This window comes from Scleropages formosus, chromosome 17, assembly GCF_900964775.1.
Source record: "Scleropages formosus chromosome 17, fSclFor1.1, whole genome shotgun sequence".
Lineage (NCBI taxonomy): Eukaryota > Metazoa > Chordata > Actinopteri > Osteoglossiformes > Osteoglossidae > Scleropages > Scleropages formosus.
Genome location: NC_041822.1, coordinates 8707733 through 8718130, shown reverse-complemented (window position 1 = coordinate 8718130; position 10398 = coordinate 8707733). Strand labels below are relative to the sequence as shown.

General features: G+C 45.4%; 1 protein-coding gene across 1 annotated transcript; it reads left to right on the top strand.

The window, feature by feature from the left end:
• Positions 1-1037: 1037 nt before the first annotated feature.
• Positions 1038-8382, top strand: barhl1a (BarH-like homeobox 1a). Its single transcript, XM_029259670.1, has 3 exons — positions 1038-2331; positions 4137-4359; positions 6335-8382. The coding sequence occupies exons 1-3, from the start codon at positions 1893-1895 to the stop codon at positions 6618-6620; spliced, it is 948 nt and encodes a 315-aa protein (XP_029115503.1). The 5' UTR covers positions 1038-1892; the 3' UTR covers positions 6621-8382.
• Positions 8383-10398: the final 2016 nt, after the last annotated feature.

Sequence of the window (10398 nt, the reverse complement as noted above, 5' to 3'; positions counted from 1 at the left end):
CCGTTCCAGTGTGTCTGCTGCAAGCAGTTGTTTCGCAAGACAGAGAAGAACTGTTGCGAGTCTCACAAGACGTGCTATCGGAGGCTGCGTCACCGCATATATGGACTGTTGCTACTGGAGTTTCTCCAAGATCAACGGAGTCATTTTTGCCAGCTCTGTGCGGAAGGGCATGCAGAGAACACTAATTCTAGTATCCAAGTGCAAATGGCACGGTTTACTCTCCGCATGTGTGGCTTCCTCTCTCTGACAGCACGGAGTCTCGCTGAGGCCCATGGGAGCGGGCAGCAAGGTGAAACATTCCCAGTCTTGCCTTCAGTTGTCGGGGCTTGTTGAAAATCCACATGTTGTGAACCGTGTTAACGATACGTGAAATTGGAGGCCTACTGACTGCACAGCCACATTTTTGGCACCACCATTTTTTGTTTAAAAATGCTTCCACATGTACCGCTTTAATGTGTTTCTCAGCTTTTAAATACATCACTGCTGCATGCTTTTTATGTTTAAGACTACGGCAGCGAAAATGAGAAAAGAAGCGGGATGCAAACTAGTTTCAAAATGTAAAAAAGGAACCAGTGAATGCGCGCTGCAATTATGTGTCTGGGAAATGTGTTTAACAGTTAACTTTCTTGCATCCACAAAATTGCACATAAATAAATGTAAGCAGAGAGAACACAAATAAAGCCTCAATAATTACAGTTTGGAATGTGCAGCATGAGACGAGCCACCGTCTCCACATAACCCCATTATCAGCTCAAAAATACTGTAATTAGCACAAACAGTGGGAATATGGCCTGTAAATATTTGGATCTGGGTCTGCTAATTAATTCCGTGTCTCTTTTATTCCAAGTAAAGAAAGGTGGGGGGGCAGCGGAGGAGGAGTGCTCGTGACGGGGGGCGTGCAGCTCCCGCCTCCTCGCGCGCGCGGGCATCGCCCAAAAAAGCGCGCTCAGCCAATGGGGTCCCGGTGTCGGGGACGCACGCGGACGGGACACCTTTAAAAGTAGTTCCTGCGTGTGGCGCGAGTTGAGTTTTCGCTGGCGGTCGGTGTGGCTGAGTTCCCGCGGACTCGTCACGGCTGCGTTCGGACCGACCCGCCAAGGCTTTCGACTCCGCTCTCCGGCGTCCGTTTGGGTGTTTTTTTTTTGGAGTTTTTTCCCTGTGTTTTTCTTCGTTGTCACACTGAATGCTCGTGTGTCAGACAGCCCTCCTCTCTTTGTTCGGTTTACTATAGTAAAGTGGGTTTAACCTCGTCCGGGTTGCAGCGCTCCGTGTCCTCCTCCTCCTCCTCCGTCAGGCAACGGGTCATGAGCGCTGCGGCTCTCCGTGGTGCTGAAACTCGGCCGCGGCACCTTGGCTGCTCTTAACAGCCTCTCACTTACCAGCTCTCTTACTCAGTGTGTGCGCGTGTGTGTGTGTGTGTGTGTGTGTGTGTGTGTGCGCGCGTGTGCGTGTGTGTGTGCGTGTCTAGACTGGCTGTGGCGCGACAAAGAATTTTCTGTGAAAAACTTTTTTCGTTGTCCGAAGTCAGCCTGAGTGTCGGAGAATCAGTCGAGCCGAACGGTGAAATTGAACACATCGATTCTTGGTCTCCGCCACCAATACTTAGACAAAACTAAGCACGCGGTTGTTTGGATTCTTCTCGATTTTTCCTCCCCTCCTCGTCGAACAAACGAAAAGTGAGACGTTGCCCACCTTTGGGAGACCTGACAGGCACTTGCGTGCGCAGCAACGCGGTCGAGCGGGAGAAGAGGAAGGAGCGCTGCCGTCCTTGGGGCTGCATGTCGGGATTTCCCACTGGAGACCTGGCCCCACTTCCACGGCGCTCCGCCGCGGTCCACATGCCGGTGCTTTAGAGCGAAACCCAGTCGGTCCGCAGCGCGCGCTCACTGGCCATGGAGGGCTCCACCACGGGCTCCAGCTTTGGGATCGACTCCTTGCTGTCGCACCGACCCGGGAGCCCCATCCACCCGAGGGGGGACAGCGTGGGGGGCGACTGCGGCTCCCCCCTCGAGCTGAGCCCCGGCTCGGACGCGGAAAGCAGCGGCTGCTCGTCGCCGCCGTCGCCGCGGCGGGACTGCGTGGAAGAGGCCGCGCAGAGAGCGGGCCGCCCCCTCGGGCTGGAGGCGCACGTGCAGCACGGGCAGCCGCGGACCGTCACCTCCTCCTTCCTGATCCGGGACATCCTGGCGGACTGCAAGCCGCTGGCCGCGTGCGCGCCCTACTCGAGCAACGGGCAACCCACGCAGGAGGCCGAGCGACTCGCCTCCAAGATCCCGGACGAGTTCATGGAGAAGATGCACAGCAACTCGTCTTCTGACAGCGAGTACAAGGGTAAGAGCCACAGCAGGCCGGTCGGTCGGTCGGTGGCCCCGGCAAGTGCCCGGCAAGTCCCCGGCGAGTGCCGCCGCCACACACGGTGTGTGCGCTCGCCTTTTTATAATATATACTGAACCAATCTAGCACCGTACGTGTCGCATTTAAAGTATAACCGCACCAGTATGTTATGAAAACATCACTTTTATTATTATTATTATTATTATTATTATTATTATTATTATTATTGCGGTATAGTTATTTTAACTGTTATTATTAATTTTTACTTTTTTATTATTTCGACTCACACCTGCAGTGCAAGGCGTGATTTATTGTACTCGCTGCAACTTCATTGAGTCGCTTTTAAATTGGAATCACTTCATCCTTTGCGCTACCAGTGATTTTAATAAACTGCTCACATACTTTGGGTTTACATTTATTTATGAAAAACATTGTTACATTGTACGAGTTGTGTTTTATCTGGATAGAAATGTGCATTTTCAGCGTAAACAGCCCTCTGTTTTTTTTTTAAAAAAAAACGTTTGTCTTTTTAAACATCGGGTATTATTTGCCAGTGAGCAAGAATAACTCATGAAATTAAAAACAGATAAACAACCTTTTGTCGCTCGCTTTTGAAAAGCCATATTTTTTAACCATTAGAAATTTCACCAGTTTTGCAGAATATAAAAAATATAAGGGAAAATAATGCTCTGAATGGATTCGTAATCACATCGAATTTAGTTGCAGCGTTTCTATGGAAAACACAATAATAAATCTGGCGAAGTTAAAACTTATAAATTAAGAAAATGCATCCTCCCCAAAAAACAGTAGATAAACAATGGCGCCACCCTTTTCTCTCCCTTTCGGAACGGTTTGCGTGGGAAACGACGTCGTGCGTGACCGAGGTAAACAATCTAACACACTGACTGATACAACTGTCATAAAAATCGTAATCCTGTTTTTAAAAAATCCTACTGTTGCTCGCAAAGTGCGCTACTGGAGTCCTGCATGAATCCTCCTCAAAACCACTCTTTTATTCATCTGAGTATTTGTGGTCTTGGGTTTTACCACTGCACTTTTTTAAGGATTTGATGCAATTTGTCTCCCGATAATCAGATTTGTGTCGGGGGAGGGGGGGGGGGGGGGGGGGGGGGGGAAACGGGGACGGGGGGGTGTTCAACTCTTTATTTCGGCTTCATCCCCGGCCTCTGAGCTCTTTCAGCGGTCCTGCTTGAAAGGTTTCTCATCCCCTGTGACTCAATTAAACCGCTTTATTGTGCTCCTCCAGAGTCCAATCTACATGTTCTCTGTCCAGCTCCAGCACGTCGCTCCTTTTCACTTTCACATCATGTACAGAAAGTTCTGAAAATCTTATTAGGAATATTATTTCCGCGTTGAAATAATTGCTTTCCCTGGAAAATTACTTTCCGTACACTAAAAGTTTACATCAAACTTAGTGCCAGTCAGAACGTTTATATGCAAGCATACTTAAATTAATAACGATCAGGGATTTATTTAATGGTGTCTTTAATATGGCAGTTACTTGAAATAAAGGAGAATTTCCAATTAACGGAGATGCGCTTTTTTTCCAAATGCAAAAAAAGCGTTGTTTAAATATTGTAAATATTATTATTATTATTATTATTATTATTAATCGACCGTAAGAGATAAACGTTTGTGATTTTTTTTCGGGTGATATCAGTCCATCTGAGGTGTGACACTTTAGCTGAGTCACTACACCTGCAGTGGGACGACGGTGCTGTGTGGTTCATGCGTGCGGTGTGTAAAAAGCCACTCGGGCTCCTCTCCTCCTTGCGTTTCAGTGAAAGAGGAGGGCGACAGGGAGATCTCGAGCAGCAGGGACAGTCCCCCCGTCCGGCTCAAGAAGCCCCGCAAGGCGCGCACCGCCTTCACGGACCACCAGCTCGCGCAGCTCGAGCGCAGCTTCGAGCGCCAGAAGTACCTGAGCGTGCAGGACCGCATGGAGCTCGCGGCGTCGCTCAGCCTCACGGACACGCAGGTCAAGACGTGGTACCAGAACAGGAGGTGAGCTTCAGCCCACGGAACACGCAGGCTTGTTTTTTTTTTTTAATTTCTTTTGTTTTATTAATAGCAAGTTACTTGTAGCCAAACATTTCTCTCATTATTCTTTATTTCGTTGACGCATTTGTCCAAGGTGACCTGCGGTATGAAGCCATCAACTTTGCAGAGATTTACAAATTTATACAGCAGGGTGTTCTTACTGCATTATTTCAGGGTAAAAGGTCCTTGATGAAGGTTACTCTGCTCTGGTGCGAGGGGGATTCATCCCAGAATGCTGAGATTGGAAAGACACAACACTGAATAGTAGTACACTGCCTGCTGGCCCCAGTTTAACACGCTTCGATTATGAAATATGATATTGTCTCGTGCATTAACGGAAAAGACTGATGTAGAATGTATGATTGATACAGAAACAAAAAAAAAAACGCATATATCACCTGGAAGATGCTACAGGTCAGTTAAAGCTTTACCATCTTCTCACCTTTACTTTATCATCTTTACTAATATAATTCTTTTTAACAAAAACGCGCAGAAACGTTAAGGCAAAATGACGTTGCCATAGAGTTTTAAGAAAACCACTCTTTTATTTAAAAACCCATATTTTCAAATAGCCGTGTACTTTATTCTGTTCGAATCGGTCAGGTAAAGTCACTCTAACGATATATTTAGTGATGTCCTGCTGGACAAACTACATTTGCCGCCTGGACAAAGTACACATTGCATGTTAAATTTCAGTAAATTAGTAAATGTTGCTGTTTAAACATATTTAAAACCCGACTTTTTATTTTTTTAAACGACGGTTTCTTAAAGTCAAGCATCCGCTGAAATTTAATATACGAGAAAACATTATACTACATATAGTGATATTTTATATTTTATAGATATTTAAATGGTATGGTAATACTTAATCAATGGGATTCGGGATTTACAAGTGAAAACTAAGAATTTAAGTCTTTCTAAATAATTTTGCGTTGCATTAATTAGAAATAAAAATGTGGTTTCTTAATACAGGCGACTCCATTAAGACGAGCTGAAAGAGTAGAAAATAAATACAGCACAACACATTTCCTCGTAAATAATAAATTACAGCATGCCATATGAATTATTTACCCAGAGTGCCATAATTACACGATTATTACAATTATTAATTATTCACTCGATTGGAATGAGTTTCTATTGTCCACAAAAATCTGACTGAGAACTTAGTTTGAAATGAATGGAGGAGCGCTTGTAGAATGGCAGCTTGCACAGTTTTATTGTTTTATTTATTTTACATGAAATAAAGTGTTATGAAGCCAGCACTTGTAGTAACTATATACATTTATGCTTTTTATTTCGTGAAAACACGGAATTTATGCTGTAACACGAACGCGTTTCGGCCTTCCGCCTTCTTCAGCGTCTCATTTATTTCTTATATCATTTTATTTTAAAGGAAGCACAAGACTGTTGTGTGCGGTGCACAACATTAAATCACTACACCTTTCAGTTTACTCTCTTACAACACGTTTTTCATGAAAGTGTGAATTGAGCTTCGCGCTTTGTGAAGGGTTTTGAAGTTTCCACAGTTGGAAAAATATTTTTTTTTCCTGGACACAGCTAAAGATATTTTGTACGTTTTTTTTTAATAGAATCAAAAAAAAAAAAAATAGAGAGAAACGGGAATCCCTTCAACAGGTTACAGAATTGATGAAGAATTACTGTGTGTGGGGCTGGACTGGAATTTATTTCGCAGACCCCCTTGACCAACGGTACTACAAGAAGAGGGGGATTCGACGCAGCAACCTATAACCTTGTGCACTGCTTAATGAGGAATTTCTGTATTTTTTTTTGACATACAAACCTGAAATGTATAGCTGGCAAACATTCATTTAGCGGGTCATGCAGAAGCACACTTGAAGCGATAATATTTGCTATTTTTTCCTACGTAATTGCATATACTGTATAATATGTATGTATTATATTTTCCGCCGTGGGAAAGGACCAAGTGGAAGAGGCAGACCGCGGTGGGACTCGAACTCCTGGCCGAAGCTGGGAATTACTCCGCCTTACAGAGGATGTTTCCGTCGCCCTACTTCTACCCGCAGAACCTGGTGTCGAACCTGGACCCGGGAGCTGCTCTCTATCTGTACCGCGGACCCTCGGCCCCCCCGCCCCCCCTGCAGCGGCCCCTGGTCCCGCGGATTCTGCTGCACGGACTGCAGGGAGGCAGCGAGCCAGTTCCGCCGCTGTCCGGGGTTCTCCCCCGGGGGACACAGCCACGGTGAGCCGCGCCCTCGGACCCGCGGCCGCGCCGGGAGAGGGTTTGGTTTCCATGGTGATGACGACCCGTACACACGCCATCCCATAAACACAACAGGAACTCACGCTGGACTCCAGCGGTCGGTATATATATATATATACTGAGAATTTTTTCATGTGAGCGTCAATATATGACACTGTTTATTTATGTATTTATTTTTATTTATTTATTTATTTCCTTACGTATTTATATATTTATATGTCAGACCTGGTTCTTTGACGACACGGGAACGGCGGCAAAAGAGCCAGAAAAGCATTTTTATTATTAGACCACGAAAAGGCTGTGGGATTTCGTGCAGCCCGGTGCTCCCGCGACCTGTCGCTCGTCACCACCGGTGGCACCGGTGGCAGTTTGTGACACGAGTCGAGGTAAAATGCGGTAACGGCACTGACAGTCACTGGAGTCCTGCACCAGGAGTCACTAGAGGACCTGTACTAACAAAGCCTACGTGATTCAAATAAACAGTAACGCACATTTCTCCCGGTTTTACATGATCAAAAAGCCAAAAGTACATCTTATAATATCTTTAACGTAATTTTTAAAAGAATGTACAGACTTTATGTTCTACAGACATATAAATCACTGTAAATAAAGTCAGTTATATCAAGAGAGAAATCCTGATTTCGGGTCGCTTTCTCGGCATTGCATATTCTGTCTTTTTAATTGTTCGTTGGGCTGAAAGGATGGAGGACAAGTCATGTAAACAGGTACACACACACACACACAGGACTGTTTTATAACTGTATTCCCCCAAAAATAATAAACTGACTATAGCGGAAGCAGAATCATTGTCCAGTGTCTCATTTGGATTATTAGGCTTCTTCAATTGCAAAAGTTGAGAGAAGCAAAAAAAAAAGTCATCTGCCAATAAAAGCCATTTAATTGCCGTTTTATTTTCTAGAACTTTATTTTGCAACCCATTCCAGGTTAAGTAAGCCGCGCACGACGATGTATAACCGATACTTTGCAGTTAAAAGGACGTTTTGAGTGGGGGGGGGAGATCGTTTCCGTGTGGCTTTAGTTCACCAACTTCCATCATGCGTGTTAATTTCGTTCGCGATGGCTGTTATGAGAAAACTGGAATAGCAAGGATGGCCCGCGTGCTGTGGAAACAGCAGGTGTGTCGCGGGTCACATCGCTCTCACACACACACACACACACACACACACACACCGTTCGTTCCAGCAGCTCCCTCTCCTCCTTGGCTGCCAGATGCGCTTAGTCTGACTCCTCTGACTGTGAAACTGCTCCTCTTTTCCTGGATATTATTCCGCGTCCCTCCACCCCCGACACGCATCAACGTGTCACCTTTCATCGTCTGAAGCCAAAATGCGGAGAAGCCAGAGCGTCTTTAAAACACACAAGGCACGAATGAAACTCTTTCATAGACAAACGCGAAGGAAATGGGAGGTGTCGTGAAAGACGCCGAACACCAGGAGGCACCTGTGGGGTTATGAGCGAGTGAGTGCGGAAAAGTTACAGGGTGCGATCGTTTGCGCTCGGGCGAAACCCGCCCCGGATGTGGCCTCGTCAACGCCGTGAAAAGGACGTCGGAAACCGGAGCGCTCCTCGCACAGCTCGCGCTACTCCTTTTATGGTCGCTCGCTAGAGCTGGACAGGACAGGAGCGCGAGTCCGTTCAGCGCCGGACTAATAACTAAAAATCGTCAAGAAGCGGTCATTAAAGAACACATTGAATAACGTTCAGCTAAAATAGTAATTACCTCAAAAAACGTTTTTTTTTTTTTTTTTTTAATAACACAGTTTGTTAAAAATACTTCTACACAAGCAGCCCAGATCAAAGTACTTAATCTGAATTGAAACGGTCGGAACACCATCATCATGCTGCTTAAATGGGCAAATCGTGTTAAAGTTTCTTACTTATCACATCACTGCTTAATAATATTATTACACTACACGTATTAGTCAGTGTAATATAATAATGGTACAAGTTGTTAAAAAATACTGTATACAAGAAGTCGTTATTTTAAACCGTAAGTTTCACGTAGAGTTACAGAATTATCACTTTCAGAAAGTATCGTTTTTCTGTTTTTTTTTTTTTCTCCTCTCAGTTCAAAATACTCGATTTATATTCCATTTCAAATTTAGTTGCGAGTTCTTCAAGTTCACAACTGACTATTTATATTGCGACAAGTTATGGACTGTTCTACATAACGGAAAGAGGGTAACAAAGGAAAGGAAACGTGCTCATCATTTCTAATACCAACTATTAATTTTAGTACCACTTCAAGGCATAACCGAGAACAAAGGGCGTCGGATTCATCCCGTAAAGAGAAAAATCGACGTGTATTTACCCTAATAGGCGCTATAAATATGAACAACTGTAAATACATTTGAACAAACCCCGAAAAACGAAAAAACTCCTTTATACCCTTTTAATTATCGTAGCAATTTCACAAAACGTCAAAAATGGGATCCAGATTATGAGGCGACTGGAAAGACGTGCATTCCGCACATTTTTGAAACTGCAATTTTATTGTAATCGGCGGCCGAACGCCACTAAACGCGTCTGAAGAGCTGCGAGTAAAGACACAAGTTTTGTTTCACCGTTAATTGAGCGACTTCGCAAACAGCACAGTTTCCATAAAGCAGTCAATCGCGCACTGACAATCAATGCATTTAGAAAATGAATTTGGCTTAATTATGCCATTTTATTCGGGTTTTTTTTTTTTTTTTTTCTTCCTTTCATAGACATTTCCTCGATGAAATATTAATGGATCTCTAATTGTTTAAGTGCCTCAAACTGCGCCGTTTGGGGATGGATGGCCTCCACCTCTTCGCACGCTCTCTCTCGCACCCGTGTCCTCGACGCTCTTGGCCAACGGCTCCAGCAGCTGGTGGCCGGACAGGACCCGCAGCGGGCCGGATCAGGAGGGGGGGACAGCTGGTCGGCGGTGCGGCAGGACGCCCCTAGCCTGTGCTCTGAGCCCCACTATCAGGCCCTCCTATCTGGGCTTGAGGAGTCAAGCTGACAGAGCTAAATGAAAGGCTTTCGAGCGATTAAACAAAAGACATTAATGGTTTTTAATGGGAAGTCGATAGATGGGAATGATCGCTGCCCCCCGCTGCTGCCCTCGCCCCGCACATGTTCCCGCGGTCCCTGCAGCCTCCAGTGCCCGCGCTGTCCAGCCATCGTCGGTACTGCACCTCCACCAGCAGCACCCATCATCGTCGTCATCATCAACAACCTTTATTTAGCCGACAGTGTTCGCTAATGAGGTCGCAGTGATTTGCCCACTGAAAGAGCAGGGTATTTTGGGACTGGAACGGAAGAGCTGCAGACTGTGAGCTCTAACCACTGCGCCCCCTGCTGTTGTACTTCACTTCTCTCTCTTTTTGCCGTATTCCCCATAAACGCACAATCAAATCCACTTTTGTATAAAATAAACAATTTCAGCTGCAGTCACACACGTATAAAATACTGCTGAACAAAAAAAAAAAAAAATGCGTATCGTTTTTTTTTTTTTTTGTATTCCTTCGGACCAGAAAAATGACACAATCAAAGGGATTTGTGTCCACTGCCGGCGAGGATGACTGCCTCTCGGTATTAATGAGAATGAGCGGGGTTATTGGTGGTTTTTGCATGTGAAAGGAGAGCGGCTCGAACCCGGGATCACGGGGCGGATTGCGGCTGGCTCAGCCTTAATGAAGTGCGCGCAGAGCCGCGCTGAGCCGCCGGCAAACAAAACACAACACGGGGAGACTGAGAGCCCGAGGATCAGT